Below are 19300 nucleotides of genomic sequence, written 5' to 3' on the forward strand. Positions count from 1 at the left end.
GTTTTCATAAGTGCTTGTGGTCAAGAAAGAAGCAGCAGCCATTCACGTAGACCCAAAAAAACTCCTAAATTTAAAAATGATGGCATTTGCTGCTTACGTGTGATGGATAATCCTTAAGCACTGGCATTGTACATGTGCTGTTGTTGCATTTTGAGCTTTGGTTATATACTGCTGCGTGGTTTTGTAACATAAATGTAGTGTTTATATTTTATTTCTGTAGTTTTGGAAATTTTTTTTCATTTTAAAGTATATCCTAGTGGACTGGAACTGATAATTTTGGTTCTACAGTTGATTGTCAGTGTCCAGCTTCCCTAGACTGCCCGCTTTATTTTTACAGCATCCCTGCCATGCTTGGCCGTGTAAAACACACATGACTTTTGCTGGGTCTTTGGTCCGACTGAATACCTCAGAACCAGAAGAGTGCATCTAGAAAGTGAGGACCTCCTGAATTAGTCCTTTGAGTAAAGAGCAAGGGCTGCAGCAGGGGCTAAGCTCAGAGCGTAACTAGGCACACAGTCACAATTTATTATGTACTCTCTAACCTCATGTAGGCCCTTCGGTCCTACGTACTCTATTTGTTGCAAGTGCTTTAAAATTCCAATGGTTCTTTAGTGACTTTTGAAGCTTAGAGGCAAAGGAAGTAAAGTGTTAGCAAATAAGAGACACGTTTTTGATGGTCAGCATCGTAATGAATATAGGAAGTTTCACTTCCTTGGCTGTGCCAACGATAAATACTTAATGAGAATATTCTCTTCTTTTTTCGGGGTCTGTTAAACTAAATGCAGATTAATGTTCAGAGTCACCTAGAAACCAATTCCGACCAGTGAGATAGGACTTAAATCTATGTTTAAAACAGTAACCAGAACAAAATTGGTGTACTTTTTCTAATAAAAAAACCCCACACCAAAAAACCGCTAAGAACAAGCTAATAGAAAAAGGTGATACAATTAAACCTGGAGAAGAACTCTCATCATCCGATCTGACTGATGGACGATTGTATCTCTGCTGTTAGACAGAACAAAAACCAGCTGGTTGGGTGAACAGCATTTCTCCTGACTGCAGATGTCCAGTCTAAGCTAATCACGTCGGTTCCCTTGATAGCTGACAGAGAGGCACTTTGGGGAGTGATTCATCGGCTTTAGATGGATATCTAAGAAGAATGGATTGTGTTTCACACAGTCTCCATTTCTCCAAAGACTGCAGAGGAAACCTAAATGAATAGCTAAACTGGATTCCTTTCTCCTCAGGTTACCAGAACCCCAGGAGATAAATCCAGCTGTCCCTTAAGAAAGAAAGTTTTGTGCGATCTTACTGACAAATTGAAATTTGAATAATAATTTCTGATTGTGATCACTTTGAGGTAGAGAGCCTCTTAAAATAAGGGGAAAAAAATGCTACTTGTGGTAGTCATGCTGTTGATTTTTCTGTGTTTTATTCCTCAGAAGTTTTGTAAACTGCATGGTCCAGTTGCTTGATATAGCTTAGTAAGAGTAGTATAGCAGCTATTCATTGATACACATGCATGCTGAAATATTTACATACATATGTATAAGTTAACACAATGATATGGTACTGTGGTAATGAAAATAGAAGTATGGTGTGATTGATCAAAAAGTGTATGGATCGCCTTAACTCCACCTGTGTTGTTATTTTGCCACTATCTTGACTTTCATTTAAGCAAGAAGTCAGAATTTCTCTGTCTGGAGCAAGGTAACTGGGGAGGTTTACCAAAAAAAAAAGAAGATTGCAATGTATACTTTCCATGTAAGTTTACTGGTGCTAGTTAGTACCAGTATTAATGAGTGCTATTCTCATAAAAGATGGAATTTCCAAAGTAATCAAAGGTAAACTACTCTGCAGTTTTACCTAACAGCACTGCCTTAACTTAGATTCAAGAGAAAAGCACTCTGTTGCACATACATCCTATGGATTTTTTTCTTTTCCCGCAAAAGCATGCTATATTCCTCCTATTTCTGTTCTTATCTGTTATTTCTCTCTCCTTTATGTATTTCAAACCAGTTTTACATGGTCAGTAGGTAACTTCAGGCATGCACTTAAGGGTGTTACAAGCAGTCGTATTTTTTCCTCTAATATTTTTTTCATACTGATTAGAACTACCAAGTGCTGTAAACCCAAGGATTGAGTGTATTATTTTTACCTTTAACAGTGCCATTAAATTGCTGCTGGTTTGCAGCACGGGTTAATAAATAAATAAATAAATCCCTCAGCCCCCAAACAAATGCTGTTCCAAATTGGTGGGTGTTGTGGAAATCACTTGCTTTATGAAACATCAACTTGTTGTTTAGCTGCTAAAGCTCCACACTTGTGTTATCTGTTTCACATGCATGGATTTGTATGTATGTAGTTGCTTAGGATCCTTCTTAAGTGCTACTGTTTGTTTAATAACTGAGTTCCTGCATTTCGTTTAAAAAAAAAAAAAATGGAAGAGACTGATAGACTTTTTAGTTGTTTACATTTTACATGCTATGTTTATTATTTGCAATGTTTGTCTGTCTTTATATGTTCATTAACATTTTAATCTTATATGTAGATCTCATGCTGACTCGACAAAATCCAGCTCTTCTGAAACAGACTGCAATGATAACGTGCCCTCCCACAAAAATCCCGCTCCGTCAGCGAGCAAGCATGCTGTGAATGGCTTTTTTCAGCAGCAAGGTGTCTATGACTCTCCACCTTCTCGTACTGGACTGACACTGGCAGACTGCAGCCTTTATAACCTGCCTAGGAGTTACTCACAGGATGTTTTACCGAAGGCAGCGTCTCCATCTGGGACTGATGCAGAAGGAGAGCAACATGTTTTCAATACCCCATCAGCAACATCTTCATTAGATGCACAGATGAGACACATCTCCATTAGCTATGACATTCCCCCCACACCTGGAGGTACTTATCAGATTCCACGAACTTTTCCAGAGGGAACGTTGTCTCAGACTTCAAAACTGGAGACTATTCCAGATATTCCTCCACCTCGGCCACCAAAACCTCACCACGCTGCAGATCGATCTCCTGTGGAAACATGTAGCATTAGTCGCACTGCTTCAGACACTGATAGTAGTTATTGCATCCCTAAAAACTCACGCAGTAATACCATTTCAACTGTAGATTTGAATATCTTTCGGAAAGGTCAGTATTCTGTGTTTCTTCCTGCTCTTCCAGAATTCTTGTGTTAAATGATGTAATCTTGTGGTGAATGATGTGATATGGATGCTACGAATGGGCTGAATGATATGAGGGGCATTTCTAGCCTTTAAAAAACAAGTGTGTAGCCTTTCACAAAGTGGTCTGTGGTCGCAATGCGTGAGATAGGTAAGAAAGAGGAAAAAGAGAAGATTATTAAAGGAAACCATCAAAGCAGCAGAGCACAGAGCATCACTAAGGGATATATACTGCACTGTGGCATTCAGTCTTAGCTAAAAATATTTGAAGACCTAGATATGTTTACAGTGTTACTCGTCTTTAGAAAACAGCAGTAAAGAACTAAACTTTTTTTTTTTCTTTTTTTGCTAATAAGCTCATATAGCTGAGCTCAATACTGCTGTTACCGGTCTTTCAGAGTGGCCAAAGTAAGGTCAGCGTATAGTGGTCCAAATCTGCAGACGCTGAGAGTGTTTCATAAAGGTCAGTGGGACTTGGTGTATACCCAGAGCTTTGAGATCGACCCTTGTCTGATGCTCGTTGCCACCGACCTTTATTTCTCTCCTTGTGATAGATATGCATACTGCAGTTTTTAAGTAAAATTAAAGTTGTTCCTTATAGTCATCTCAACGTTGGTATTCCAGATGTGCTAGTGCATTTTATTTTTTTTTTTACTGTTTTTCCTTTAGCAACTGGGTGGTTTTTGGGTCCTAGCAAATCTGGTGGAGCTACTTTTATGTAAAGAATCTGGTATTTCTTGGGGTTTTTTCCCCACCTGGTTTGGTTTTGGTTTTTTTTTTTTTTGTTCCCGTTATTATTCTCTCAGATTTGAGCTTGAGAAATGCAGTGAGAGGTAGAGTTTTTGGGAAGCTGTTATTTGTTGTTAAAGAGAGCAGTTGTTCTAGTCTTGTTAACCACTCTTGGGCTGAGCGCTTCATTTTTTCAGGTTCCTGAGGGCCGGTGGGCAATACAGTGTGATTTTTTTTTTAATTTTTTTTTTTAAAGTGAAATTTTAAACTGGTTAGAGTTGATGCTGATGTTAGAGGGGATTTTGTAGGAGAATTGTTTGAGTTGTGCCTAGGTGCAGGATGGGAGGCTGAAATGAGGAAGGGGACAGGGCTTTTAGAGGAGGCAATATACAGAATGGATGTGATCATATAGGTGCTCAGATAGTATTATCCTGTTTGTCATTTGTTTTGCAGGTTAAATGTAATAGTATTGGTGGTTGTTAGTGTGTTAAAATGACACAGTACCACCCTGAAAGGCCCTTGTTTGCTTTGCTTTGCATATCTTCTCTCATTTTGCTAAGTTTATTAAGTGAGCACTCCTCCACTAAAGCTGAGGTTGTCATCCTCAGGACAAGTAGCCTTTCTGAAAATACTGTTTTAATTTGGCACTTAATAACAGAAGTGTTTATTTTTCCTCTGAGGTGGAAGTCTTGGAAAAACTTCAGAGCTTTTTTTTGGGCCAAGGTGGGGATGAAACCCAGAGTTTGCCTGCGGTTTCTGTCTTGCCCGTCGCAGGGTAAGGCTGCCTGTTGCCTGCACGGGTGAGCAGGACCTGGGACCCGGGAGCTGTCTCAAACACCCCCATCCACCAGAGAAGCAGCCACAAAACTGAGGACCTTCTTAATGGGGACTGCCAGGAGCCAGGACCCTGAAAATGGAGAGGTTTTTGTGTAGCATTTTGTTCAAACTGAAAGCCCCTGGAGGCTGCGCTGGGGAGCCGAGAGCAGGGATTCACCTGTTCCTGCAACAGATTGAATCTTGCAGAATCAGTACTTTCCAAGGGAAGGGCGTTCAGTCAGAAAACCTTTCTCCAGACCCTAAATTACATCTGCTGTTTGTTTTAGAATAGGTTTTTCATGAGGGCCCAGTATCTCAAAACCCACTCTTACACTAAGTTCTTATACCTGCCTATTTGAAAGGAAGACTTTGCTGCTGCTTTAAAAGGAAACAATGCTTTTTCTTTTCTTGCCATGGAAAATGCCCCTATTGAGAGCTGTAAGTTGTGACTGAGGAGTGCTAAGTTTGTTTGTGAACACAGTCCTCTCAAGTATGTAGATAAAATCTATGCGCCCCAGCTTCAGGAGGTGTGTTTGTATGCTTGCAGAAGCAGACAGTAAATAACAACAGACTCTGATGCCAAGTGACAGGAACAGGGATGATAAATAGCCACTTTCTCTTCTTGTTTCTTTAGAAATTAGTTCTCAAGACTGTTATGATATTCCACGAACGTTTCCGAATGACAGATCTAATTCATTGGAGGGCTTCCATAACCACTTTGTAAGTATGACTTGATCTGATGAGAGGCGCCAGTGACAGTGCTTGAATGCTCTTTGTTCCCATGTAAAAAAGGAAGCTGTATGGTGTTTGTCATTTTTTCAGTAGACTATATTAATCTGAGTAGATTAGGTTAAAAAACTCATATGATTCACAGCTGATTGCATAACTTATTTTGTTAAAGGAAATATATGTTAATTCTAGAAAAACAGAAGCATGTTGACAGTGGGAAGTGTTTCAAGTGAAGAACTAGATGAAAATTATGTCCCAATGAATCCCAACTCTCCTCCACGACAGCATTCCAGCAGCTTCACTGAACCCATCCAGGAAACAAACTATGTACCAATGACACCAGGCACGTTTGATTTTCCGTTATTTGGAAAGCAAGTCCCTCCTCCTGCTCACATGGGTTTCAGGTCCAGTCCAAAGACCCCTCCCAGACGGGTAGTACCTGTTGCAGAATGTGAGCCACCGCCAGTGGATCGGAACCTCAAACCAGACAGAAAAGGTGAGGAAAATGTCCAATAGAAGTTTACTTTTATTGTATAAGAAAATAACATCGCTCTCCCCACTTCTGATTAGTGGGAAATGACATTTCATTTTTAGAAATCCTACCAAAATAGTTTTTATCGTATGAGATAGCCATAGCGTAAAGGAATCCTAGGATTATTTTTAACCGTACTAAAACATCACAATAACAATGCCAAATACAAGCACAGGTTTAAATTTTATTGCTGTAGTTAGTAATGAAAAAATGACACAGAATTGCTAACACTGAGAAGTGTGAATTTTAGTCCTTATACGTAGAAGACAGCTAGCCGACTTGTGATGGAGAGAGAGCATGCAAGGCGTTGGGTAGAATACAGATTTGTAGCCATAACAATGCTTGGTACAGGATCAGCACACGCTTTCATTGTATGAAGTAAAAGTTAAAAATAGCTTGGTTAACTATTTTAGGTATTGGCTTTTGATGTAAACATTGTTAGAAGACATTAATTGTTATAATAAGAATGAGTTGTATATTGTGCTGCTCTTTAGTCCTGCTCAAAGTATGCAATGGTTTTACATAGAATAATTCTTAGAAGTATGTTCAAATGAAGGAGGAGTTAGACTGAAGGAATAGTGTTTACTGCTAAGTAGGTAATGTTAAGTCCTTGTTTCAGTCTGTAAAAGCAAGGAAAAATTGCTTGATGTTGGAGCTGCTTATTTAAGTGTTCATGGCCACATGGGGCAGTCACGGGAAGATGTTTAACATGTGAGCTGTGAGGTTACAATATATATTTTCCTTGGGATCCAAATGGAAGGAGGGAACCACTAATTCAAGACAGTTCTTAAGATGTTTGCTTTATCACAGGCACTGGGTGCCATGCCATTGAAATTTGTGTAAACTGTAGTAGGTGAAAATTTCCTTGCCTTTATAGAGTGTGGTAGATAAAGCAAAGTCATAAAGCAAAAGGAAAACTAGCTTTATGTGCAACTATTTTAAGCTGCTGACTATGTGGAAGACGACTGTTATGAGTCTGAGGAAGCTGCAACAACTTCAATGGCAAAATTTAAAAAAAACCCAAATTTTAGAGTGCCCCTTCAAAGCTATCCTAGAAAATTAATCTTGAATCTGGCACATACTGGGTTTACTTTTCCTTAAAATCAGGATTATTTGGGTGACCGGTGTTCTTAAGAAACAACAAAGATACTGTTGTGATGTGTCTATAAGAGATACTTGTATAGAGAATCACTAATAAGTAGCTTAGACTTTCTAGTTAATCTAAAAATGTTTTATCAGCAGCCTATCAGAGATACAGGTAAATGCTTAAGGAATTTGTTTCCCTACTATGCAGTTTTTCAGACAAGATAACTAACTTTCTTGTAGAAGTGGGAACTAAAGAACACTAGGTCAAATGTCTGTACTATTTTGTATTTGAGTAAGTCCTATTTTTAAAATTCTGTGCTTGAAAAATTAGTATTTACATTGAGAATGGCTGACTTCATTCTGGGGAAAACTCAATGGCAAATACTCAGATGTTCCAAAATATTCACTAACTAAACATTTAAATTAGTATTTTTACCACCAAATGAAAACAGCCGGTAATTAAGTGAAGTAGATAATACCATCACAATATAGATGATCTCAGTGTGAAACGGGAAGTACCACATCTCATTCTGGCTGTCCATCTTCAGAAAACGAGGCATGGCCTTTTTCAGGTCCTTGGCACTCTGCTTGTATCTAATTGTTTCCGTGTTACCAGACAGTAGTTTTGTTTAGTTCTCAAGAAATATTGGACAGTAACAGATTGATGAAAGCTGATACTGGAAAATATTCTCAAAATAAACACTAAACTGCTTTAAAATATTTTCCCTGACTGGCCAGTTTGTGTATTTTACTGATAAAATGTTTGACCTTCAAAAGTAGTAAATTTCTGTGTTGAAAAGCTGCTCGCTTTTGCTGTTGGCAGTGCAAACCAGTTGCACAGATGTCTGCTGGGGCATCTCTCTTCTTGAAACTGAGTTAGTGTTTTGCATTCTAAAAGTGGTGTGTAAGGCTCCTGCTTTGCTCCCATCTTCAATGGGAATGCTTTACAGCTAACATGAAGGAAAAGATTTTTAGATGTACTAACATATCTCTTGATGAGTGTAGATGACTGGCTGGTTTTTTTGCTGGCAGGCTTTTAGAAGCTGTTATCACGCTAAAATAATATGATTATTTAATATAATTTAGAAGATAAAATAATCTTAAAATAAAGCTGTCCCCAAAAGTAAATATTGTGTAATAAATGCTTAGGGGCTAAAAAAAAAACCTTTGTGAAGATCTTGAGTTACCAAGAATGGTAATGATTCTGATTTACCACTGAGGGTTTTATCTTAGTCACACACACACTCACTCACTCACACTGGGTCACGCAAATTTTATCAAGTGTCCTACTGCGAGTCTTCCATTGCTGTGAAGACCAGATATGATAACACATCAGGATGATAATATAGTCCCGTTTCAGTAGTTGAGTTCTCCATGCAAATAACTCCTTCAATAAATATCTTTGGGAAAATAAAAATGCAGTTCCTTTTGAATTAAAATAGGACAAAACTCTTGTTTTAGCAGACCCTTACCTAACTAAAAGGAGTGTATGCTTTATATTCTACTGTGTTGCTTTTCAAGCTTTCAAGTTCTTGGAGCAACTTCTATTATCAGATTGTTTCTGCTTATATAAATATATTACAATGGTCTTCTGCTACGAATTAGTTCATAGAAAGTATCCAGTTGGCCAATATGTTCAATAAAACTTAGACATAGAAAGGGAGAAAATGGTACATAAAATAGTTACCTACCAGGTATTGCTCCTTTAAATGTTTTTTGGGTTTTTTAATATGGCTTTGGTTCAAGAATTTCTGTTGAAGACCACTGCTGCTTCTCTGAAAGATGGTGTTACTGCAGAGATCAGGTGCATTGGTGGCAAGGCCGCCAGGTATATGAGGGCCCATCTCATGTTCTGTCTGAAGAAGCTGCTGTATCTCTTTTATTCATTACAGATTGCTGCCAAAATAGTGTTTGCACTGTCTCCAAGTAACATTCCCTTTTGGTAGCTATCCTTGTTACTGAGAAATATCACCATCACCTTTCACGTGAGCATTAGCTGTCGCTCAGTAATGCTTCTGTGTGGGCCAGGGGACTTTATGTTCAGTGCCAAAAAATGCATTTGACAAAGAAATGACGCAGTGAAACTAGCACGTAAAGAAAGAATGCACTGCTTTTTGCTGTCAAATGTGTATGGTTAGAATCCCCTCTATTTTTCTTTGGTTTAAGGACTGACTGCTTACAGGCAAGTTTGGCAAGGGTAGAAAATGGAGGGCTCAGTGATGGCAGTGGCCATTCTGTTGCATATAGCCTGCTCTCCCCTCTGCCGCTTCTGTTTTGTAAACCTGGAATGAAACATATACTCAGTTACTCCTGGTTCTGCTGTCTTTGAAGAATAATGTGTCAGGCAGCGAGGATCTGGCAATCTGTCTATCAGCAGCAGCGACTGTAATGTGTGTGTCTTACAGCTCTGATACAAGCGCTTGATGTTTTGGATAATGCATTAATTTGTTAAAATTCTCCAAATTTTTAAGACAAGGTACAGTTATATAGAAGTAGCGACTGTGACAGAAGACTGAGTTATTAAAAATCAGTAACACAGGTAAACTCAATTAAGGTAACAAACAGGTCTAAAATTCACTAAAGTACATGCACATTCTTCTGAGGAGGGTACTTACGTACCCCTGCTGTGAGAGCCTGAGGCTCTTCAGTCTTCCCACCTGCAGGAGTAGCCTGGGCCAGGAGCCATGGTGAGCTACGAGACAACCTGTGTCTTTTTTCCACCAGTGCCTAGAAGAGCTTTGTTTTGGAAAATGGGTTAAAAAAACAATAACAAATTAAAAAATACATATATATAGCCTTGAGATTACACTACATTTTCATGTAGTTTCATTTTTCTAGCTCACAGCTGCTTCTGTAAATGTGGGGAGCTTCCAGTACTTTCTGGAAGTCTTGAAAGTAATTTCAAAACATGGTGTTGGCTTCCTGCCCCAATAACTTGAATCAAAGCGCTTTACTATTTCTTTAGAGAAGCATACCAAAAGGTAAGTGATATATTGCTTGGGGCAAAATGGAGAGTGTTTGGCCAGGTGCTTTTCTGCATTCACCTGTAACTGAATGACAAAAATAATCTGTCTTTTAATTTGTTTTTTCAGGGTGCTATTTCTTTTATTATAAAGAACCATTGTCTGTATTGATTTTGTATTTCTGCTTTCTGGCTGCTTTAGCTTGCCACGGTTGCATGTAGTCACGATGCTAAATTGGAAGCACTGTTGCTAGCAAAAGGCTTCAAGTGGAAGAAGTATTGCATCCATCCATGCAGTTGGGTCTTATTCTCTAAATTGTTCAAAGACTGCGACTGGTTCTACCACAGAGCGATTACGTGACGTTTGTTTTGACAGTCACGTGTTCCTTCCTCAAAATACCATTTATCCAAGAAGGAGCAGTAGAATTAAAGGTGCCCAAATGCAGTGAGGTGTCCCTAGACAGCTAAGGTAGCAGAGAATAGCCAGGTTCTCTTCTGCTCCACCTCCTACTTACCCTGGGGCCCTTCAAAATATCTGAAGAGGTTTGTGATACAAGGCAGTGGATCCTGTGATCTCCATCCTACTGACAGCTTGCAGGACTGTAGTGAACATTTCTGCACTTCATGGGGAACCCCTCTGTGTAGCAAGGCAGGTCCCAGGTGGCCGTGCTGGCAGTCCACAAGAAGGTTTTAAGGCCTGACAGGAGGTCTGTGAGTCTAGACGATCTTAATCTTCAGTACAAATGTGATGTAAGTCAGAGATCAAGGAAAGTGCACGGTCCAAAATAAAAGGGGTAGGGTGTGAATTTGTTTTTTATGTCAGGAGGCAGCGTATGAGAGATGTGGGGGTGTCTGTGAGCCTCTGGGCACGATAATGGCCCCCTCCTGGCCCATGATTTATTTCCAGGGGCGGGGGGGTTGTGATCTTAAAGCAAGCCTTTAAGACCAAAGAACTACAAAATAAGACTTATTATTTTTAAAGATACTTGTTTAGGAGCTGTACAGAAGGACTCCTCATAGGTATGTAACATTTAGAGAGAGTGTGTGTGTGCACATCTTGTCTGTAAAGTTCAGAGCTCTTAAGCAATATGTGTTTTCCATCTCAACTGACAAAACAGTTTTTCAATATCTGAATCAAATGGTTAAACAATGGTGGAATTTAGTTCTTCAAAGTCTGGGTGGTTTGATGCCCTACTTGCTGTAGCTTGGTAGCGTCTCTTTGCTGAGGGGCAGCATGTCTCTGTCCCAAAGTGGGTTTTTTAAGGATCTAAAAAGAAATCTATGAACCGTGAGCATATGGCTGATTACACAATTCAGGACCGTGATGGAATGAAAATCAAAAGTTGAATCTTATTCATTTGAATATAGTGTAACCCTGCAGTTTTTGTAATGTTTTCGATCGATAGTACTTAAAAATACTTTACGAGAGAGTTCAGTTTAGAACAGATCCTAATTCAGGGTCATGGGAAGCTGTGATAGAACGATGCACTCGGGATCACTGAGCAGATTGCTGATGGAGGCAGTAGAGAACTAGCCTACAACATGGTACTCGACTGTGCTCCATTTGTCTTGAATAGCAATTGTATTTGCCCAAATATTCTTAAGGGTTTAATTGCATTCAAGATTATTTAAACAAGATTTTTCAGTCCCAATTTTGGGTTGGATTGCACGGATTATTTTGATGGCAAAAATAAGCAATATCCAGTGTAGTGCATTTTCGTCTTTGTTTTACAAAAGGCTTATCTTTCAACAAAAACATACCAGCATTTAGTCTGAGATGGTTCCTGCAGTTTGAGTCCATATTATTGCCTTTAAAAGAGACTGATGCTTGTCCCTGGTAATTTTCAGCCCAGCAAGTGGTAAAGTAGGATTTGGAGACACTATGTGGTGCAGACTTTTTTTTTCATGCTGACAAAATACCCAGTTGCACCTTGAAAACAAACAAACAAAAGAAACCAAGGGAGAGGATGACCGGCATAATCACTCATTGTTGTAGTATAGTGTGATGCTGTAAAAATCCCAAGCAAAGTAGGTAGTTGTAAAGGAAATTAAGAACCCTCATTAATCATGAAGTCAGTTATAAATAGCCTAGTGTATAGTTTCCTTGTTAAATGTTTACATGTTTGAGTGTCTGAGTTGGACAATGTGAACATATTGCACGTCCTGATACAGCAGGAGCACTACACCATCCTGAAATAAAACTTCAGAGAAACGGTGAAGGCATTTGTAATTACAGGAGCTGACATTTCTTTAAAAATAATAATGAGAAGTTGGCAACACTGCAGTGTTCTACGCTATCATGATTGTCTTGCGTATTCTTAAATAAAGTATCACTCGTTTTCTCAGGCTTTAGGACAAGCAGGCATTGAAAAATTGTGAATGGTGATTTTAATCAGCAGCAAGAATGGAACTGAAGATGTGTTGAAAAAGAAACTGTGATTTTCATGATGACTTTTCTGAGCAGAAGTACTGTTCATTTTGCTTTTAAGAAGTCCGTGTCTTTAATCCTTCCATTTACTCTCGGAAGCTACATCTCCAGTTCCATTCCATTTAGAAATTTAAAAAAATAACATTTTTGGTGATGTTTTGGTGCTTCCTCAGAGTTCCTAAAGCAGGTTGAATACAGATTTATTGATTTTTTTTTTTTTTTCCCCCCCCCCGCAAGCTCCAAAGACTTCCATTTAGCTGAAATTTACGCTTCTTCCACGGCTGTACTAAATTACTTCTACAAGGCTAATTTTTACTTAAGAGTTTTAAATGAAATTTATATGGCTCCTTGCTACGATACACCAGTCCTTAACTTGCAGCTGTGATTTGTCTTACAAAACTTTGAAACAACCAGTAATTTCAAGTAAAGATTTCATGTGGATGCCTAAATCACAGCTGCAAAGGAAGCTATGGTTTACTGGACATAATGGTTTTAAAAAAAAAAGTAAACGTATGAGTTTTCTGAAGACAAACTGCAAGGCTTGTTCTGATACTAGAGGTAGAGATGGTAGTGTTGAACTCCAAAGATGGCAGGGAGAGTAGGAACAAGAGAACACAAGTAATAACACCCTATTTTTTCTTCTCTCCATACAATTTTTCTTTTCTTCCCTATGAGCTTAATGCCTTTTTAAGGAAACATAGTTTTTGTTATACATATTGTCATGCTATTCTATTGGTCTTTTTCATAGACTTGATGGTAGTCTTGATTTTTCCAGTGAACAAGTTAAACTCCATCAATTTTTTATTTTTTTTTTTAACAAAAACAAAGGAAAGCGATCTCTAGTAGTATCCCTTGGACTCCATGAACTCTATGAACTACTAATCAATAAACGCTCCAGAACACTGTATTTTGGTCTTAAAGCACTGTCTTATTGAATGCTTTTAGTTCATCATGCTTTGGGGGCTTTTTAAATACAAACATGGAGAGTTACTCACAAATTGGAGCAGTCAAATAGTATTTGGATGATTAATAGCTTTGCTATTCTCTGAATAGATTTTATGGCATTTGGCAAATATTTTATGAATACCAGTGAACCTTAGCTGTCACATGCAGTTGGCCTTCTTTATAATCAGATAATTTTTCCATTCATTCTTAATTTCTGGAGCATTCAAAGTACCAGTGCTCTGAGAAAAGTTATTTTGAGAAGATCAAGATGTCTAAGAAAACTGGAGAGTCTCTCTTTAGATGACTGCTTTTTGTATTTCATAATAGTGAAAGAATAAATAGATTTCAGTTTGTTTTTACTGTCCTGAAGAGACTGTAGTTATCACCATCCATGCGGTATCACTGACCAGAACTAAGCACATTATTGATATTCCTATTTGTTGCTGGATACTAGTATGGAAATGGATATGAATGTTGTATAACTAAATACATGTTTCTAATTAGAAATACCTTGGCAGGAAATAGTCTTCATAAAAACAGAGATGAAAAAGCAAATTCAGGATATTTGTAGAGCTCTGTGCTGAAGACCACGTACTCGGGAATTGGAGTTCACTGGGGTGAGGAAGAGGAAGAGAAGGAAAGGGGGAGGTTATTCTGCAGAATTGAAAGCCAAATAATAAACCCTGCAGGAGTAGGACTGTGAGCTTCAGCCTTGTTTTTTAAGGAAAATCTACAGTGGTTCTGAGTACTGGAATTGTTAGACTTCGCTGCAAATTTCAGTTTCCTCTATTAACAGAGAAAAGGGGGAAAGTTACGTATTTTTTCATGGAAATGGGAAACTTCTGTAAGTTGTCTCTGAAAGTACTTTTGTGGATGCAAGGCACTTCTGTGGCTGTTTTTGCCTCTTGCTTTCCCCCTCCTATTCCAAGTAAAGCACTGCTGTAGCATTCCTATGCCTGATCTCCTTGTCTCGTGAGGATTAGTCCTGTTGGCCAGGAAACAGCATTAACAGATCACGCATTTCTTAAATTTTATATCACGTTAGTAGATTTACTTTAAAATTTTAAGCCCTAAATAACTGGTATTTAAATAGAGCGTTGGCCTCTTTCGTGAGGATGTTTGCAATTTCCTGACATAAAATCCCTTGCCAGCAAGCCATAGAGCAAGCAGGCAGTCAGAAAAGAAGCGTTCTTAACAGAAATCTGGTTTAGTACTAGTGCTTTAAGGCGATAGCCTGAAAACAAATGAGGCTCTTCAGCGAGTGGCTTACATCCTCAAACCCAAAAATCTTAGGACCCACCTACTCTTGATGCAGTAATTTGCTGCAGTGGGACCCCTTCCTCCCCCCTCCCCCCATTATATTCCAAATGTTTATGGAAAACAAGAAGAGAGAGAATACATTAGCTGATGGAAAACCCAAAGGTTTTTCAGTTTAAACCGTTATTTGAAACAAAACCAAACATGTGAAATGGACTCTTCTCCTGATGGCTTCTCAGACAAAGGCAGCATTGACACACACCGAAATGCCAGGAGCGGAATTCATGCCGTCTGGGTGCACTCTAACGCTAGATCCATAATCGCTTGTTCTGCTTGGCAGTTTTTACAAGCAGCCATTTGTTAGACAAATAGACTTCATTAGTGATTTTTCAGCTCAGAGTGACCTTGCACAGGATTCATCTGACAGAACGTGCAGAAGCTGAGCTTCTCTCTTCTGGCTGGAGCACTTTGCATTTCACAGGTGGTGACTTGACTGAACAATGAAAACATCAAATTTTCTCTTCTTGTTTGGTTAGTTTCCCTTGCCATAATTTATTTGGGGTTTTTTTCCCCTGTAGGTTTGCATCCAGTGGTGTTGCAACACAATTTATTTCCTTTTCAGTTAAAAAAAAAAAATAAAAAAATAATAAAAAAAAATATATATATATATAAAAACACCTATTTTTTTTACCCAGATTTATCTTGCCCAGAATAGGTGTGTAAGGTAAAAGCATTGTCTTATGTGAGCATCTAAATATTAGATGAGGTAAATTTGGACCTATGGGCCTAAACTACAGGAAATGCGTTCTTCAGAGTTGCTGATGTTGGAACGCGGAATGGAGCCAGGCTCTCCGTAGGGGTCGTACTGAGCTTCCACTTTCACTGAGCTGATGTGAAGAACTGGCCTGTGACACTCACCTTTAGTGATCATTGCAGAACGGCATAGATGTTGGAGACCGGTCTGTGGTACGGCTGAGGCACTTTCTCCTCCGTGTTCGGTTCGGCTAGGATGTGCTCTCGGAGAAAATTAGTGAGGTTACTTGGGAGCAGCACCAGAAATTGCAGTTGCAGTACTTAATATATTAAGTTCTAAAAACATACGTATTTCTCTTCACAGATCTGGCTTAAGAGAGTGACAGAACTGCCAATTTTTAAAGAATGGCACTTTTAACATTTCTGATGGATTTATTAATGCCTTTTGAGGGAGTAAGGGATATTATTAGGGGCTTTCTGTGCCCTGGCTTATGTTACTTTATCGTCTTAAATGGGCAAAAATGGGGTGGAGGAATTCTGCACACAAGTAACCTGAGTTTTGTGCTTATGATCCCCCGCCCCTTTTCCTTTGCCTGGTGTCAGGTCTTTTCTGTTGCATGGTATAAGCTTCTCAACAGAGATTAGGCATTTTGGTTTTTGTTTTGTAGGGAGGGGGAAAAAAAAACCCCAAACGCTGCACAAATATTTTAATTCTCTGTGACACGTTAAACCAGAGGAATTGCATTATCCTGGCTGGCTGGTAGCAGCAAGCTGTTTTGCCACCAAAATTATTTAGGTTGAACAGTCTTCCATCAGCAAGAGATGAAAGCTCAGTGAGTTTATTTTATGCTGGAACATTTTGTATGTTCTTGTCTGGTACGGAAGAGAAATATTATAGGGACCTGTATTTATTTATATAGCTCTTCTGAAAGTCTGAGAATAGTTTGTAAGTGCTAAATTAAGTATGAGGCAGGCAATTACATAATACTCACATTTTACCAATGGGGATAATCATAGTTCAGGAAGGTTAGCTGCACGAGACCACGTTAGCATCGTTAACAGAAGTAGAAAAAATGAGTCATAGCCCTAAGTCCCTTGCACTTATCTTCTGTATTATGGGTTTCAGGCACTTCAGCCTATGTTTGGCTGTAAGAGCAGAGAGGTTATGAAGTACACACTGGTTAAATAATTTCATTAACCCTGTTACCTCTGCTAGATTTCTCACCGTACTTACAATCTGTGCTCGTATGTCAATGCATTGATTGGCATTTTAAATTGAGTTGTATTGGGCCAAATTTCTTTTAAATCCTATTATAAAACTGTGGAACACAAAGTTAATATGATTAGGTAATGATATTCAGCATCAAATTGTTCTTAATAAAAGGTGTTTGGATTTGAACTCCTACATTTGTTCAATTTTAAGATATCAGTCTCTTTATATAGGCAAGCTTTTATCATAGAGTTTTAGGCAAGATATTTAAGAATATCGAATCAACTCAGAATGAACTATGCCAACATGTTGGGTCATGCTTTTAACTTGGCTCCAACAGCATAGTTTACAGAATTGCTTTGTGTACCACTGTACAGCGTGGGTCTTTGGTCAGCATCGCCCAGCGGCTTGGTGGTCTTATCAGCACTTCGAGCCATTTAAGGGAACATATGATTTTGAAATTGGGAAAGAACGGTCTATGTGAAAATCATTTTGTGTCCTTTTCTTTTTAAGGAAGCTGCTATGCAGCACTACTAGTAAATAAATAAATTTTGTCTTACCTGCATGGTCTCTCAGCAGCACTGTGTAGAACTGATGATACAGTACAAAACCATTCTGTTTACCTTTCTTGTTGTTACTTGATTATTCCCAATACTGCAGTGATAACAGTAATAGAGCATTTCATATGCAAACCCCTTGGGGTAGAGATTTGCAAACTTCTGGTGTTTGTTGCCAAGTTTATTTTTTACAACGCATTCTCACTTACTGCTGGTAGTACCAGCCCACATTGGAGTCTTTGCCAGTCCTTTTCCATTTTGTGCTGTAGGGCAACTTTCTAACATAATCAGACTTAAACTTGTCATTTGGTTTATTGTAAAGATTTACTTTTTATATGGCTTCTTGGTGTACCACGTGAAGGCACTCGCCTTTCTAATATTAACACTTTGTCAGATAGACTTTTATGAAAGGTGAGGATAATTATGCATTCTTGATCATAATTATTTAAAATAGCCAGTGTGACCTGAAACACTCTGAGTTTGGTCAGGTTGGCTAAGAACTTCCTTGCTGGGAGAGGGGTTGTATTACTGCCTGCAAGGAGCTTATTGACTCCAATGTTTTCTTAGTTTGTACTCTTCACTTTGCTACCAGATTTATCTAAAGTGTTGTGTTGTGTGATAGCATAATATAGGGGAATGTTATGCTAATAACACGATAGCATATGATAGCGTTACATATTGGGGAATGATTAGTTCATCTACTGCTCTTGTATATAGGTGTTACACAATTAAAAAAAGGTTTAGAGAACCTAATTTTATGACAGGGTCATTTGTAGTGGAGGTTGGGTTGTGCCATGGTTGGGGGACAGTATGCAAGTTGGGAGCTGGGAAAGAAAGTCGTCCTCTGTGTCTGCAAGGCTGGAAAGGTGGGTTTGGTACAGACAGATACAGACCTCGGGGGAACAAGTTTAACAAATACAGTGTGGAAAAAAGATTCTTGGGGTTTCTCAAGTTGGAGATGCGCAGTGGATAGGAGGCCTCCCAAGAGTTACCGCTATTTCCAAAGTGATACTGTGGCTAAGTAGAATTTAATTTCTTTGAGGGTACCTCAACTTGCATCTGAAACATGACTATTGTCCTGTCATGCTAGATATTCCTCAAATATGGATTTTCTTTTTATGTAATGCAACTTGAAACCAGTTAATAGTAATGATCAGTTACAACATTTGTTGACGCACTTTTCAGCCTTTTTGTACACCTTTTGTGCTTGCCTCCAACAAATTACTTGCATGCAGTGTTTTCTTCGTTTCTGATTTGGTGCTTAAGCCCTTAGTGTGAGACCTAGCTAGGCTGTAAAACTCTCCTTCAGCGGCTTGCTTATGCTTGTGGCGTTAACCTTTCTGCAGGGGGTTGTGCTGTTTATTTACAAAATTCCATTTTTCCAGTCACAAACAGAATATTATTAAGAGAGTCTTCTTTTTACCAATTAGGTCAAAGTCCTAAAATTTTAAGACCTAAACCACATGGTTTAGAGCGAACTGATTCACAAACCATAGGTGACTTTACTACAAGAAGAAAGGGTATGTACTTTAGCACTGTATGTATATGGAGCTTTGTAAAAATAAGTAAAACAAAAATTAAGAAAACTGTTATTCTAGAGTAACTTTAACTCTTGTATAGTCGTCTTATAATCTAAGATCATGGGTGCATTTTCCTTGCCAAGCAAAAAGTTTCCTATGTAAGGATTTAAAGTCCTTCTGGCTTGAACAGTGCATGGAAACATCTCCTTGACATTAACATGGGTGCTCTGATCTCTTAAGTTTTAGTTGTTTATATTTTGGATTTATTTTTGTCTGTTTATTTAGAAGCAAGTATAGACGACTTACCTGCAAGTTGCTTGAAATAACTTCTGTTAGGCAGTAACCTGAAATCAGAGTTTACTTGAGTCTCCTGCTGTTGGCTAAACACTAAAATAAAGCAAAGTATTGATCCTCTGACCATTTTACTAGTACAGAAAATTCATGTATGCATCTTAATGAGCATTGCAATTTGTCTGATGGGCTTTACTGAAGGTGCTGAGTTGGTATAGTCACAAGAAGTAGAGGAGAGTACAAATAATGTTAAAAATCTCACAGATCATTACCTTTGGTTGTTAAAGCCTGTTGCAACTGGATGAAATA

General features: G+C 38.6%; 1 protein-coding gene across 1 annotated transcript in view; it reads left to right on the top strand.

Annotated features, from left to right (window-relative positions):
• The window catches only part of GAB1 (GRB2 associated binding protein 1), a 43175-nt gene that overhangs the window by 17334 nt on the left and 6541 nt on the right, over positions 1-19300 (top strand). The window contains exons 4-6 of the mRNA XM_035899189.1: positions 2552-3144; positions 5356-5441; positions 5643-5946. Of these exons, the coding sequence (XP_035755082.1) occupies positions 2552-3144; positions 5356-5441; positions 5643-5946 (983 nt within the window). The remainder of the gene's footprint in view (positions 1-2551; positions 3145-5355; positions 5442-5642; positions 5947-19300) is intronic.

The sequence above is a fragment of the Egretta garzetta genome, unplaced genomic scaffold, assembly GCF_000687185.1.
Source record: "Egretta garzetta isolate BGI_Z169 unplaced genomic scaffold, ASM68718v1 scaffold258, whole genome shotgun sequence".
NCBI classification, from domain to species: domain Eukaryota; kingdom Metazoa; phylum Chordata; class Aves; order Pelecaniformes; family Ardeidae; genus Egretta; species Egretta garzetta.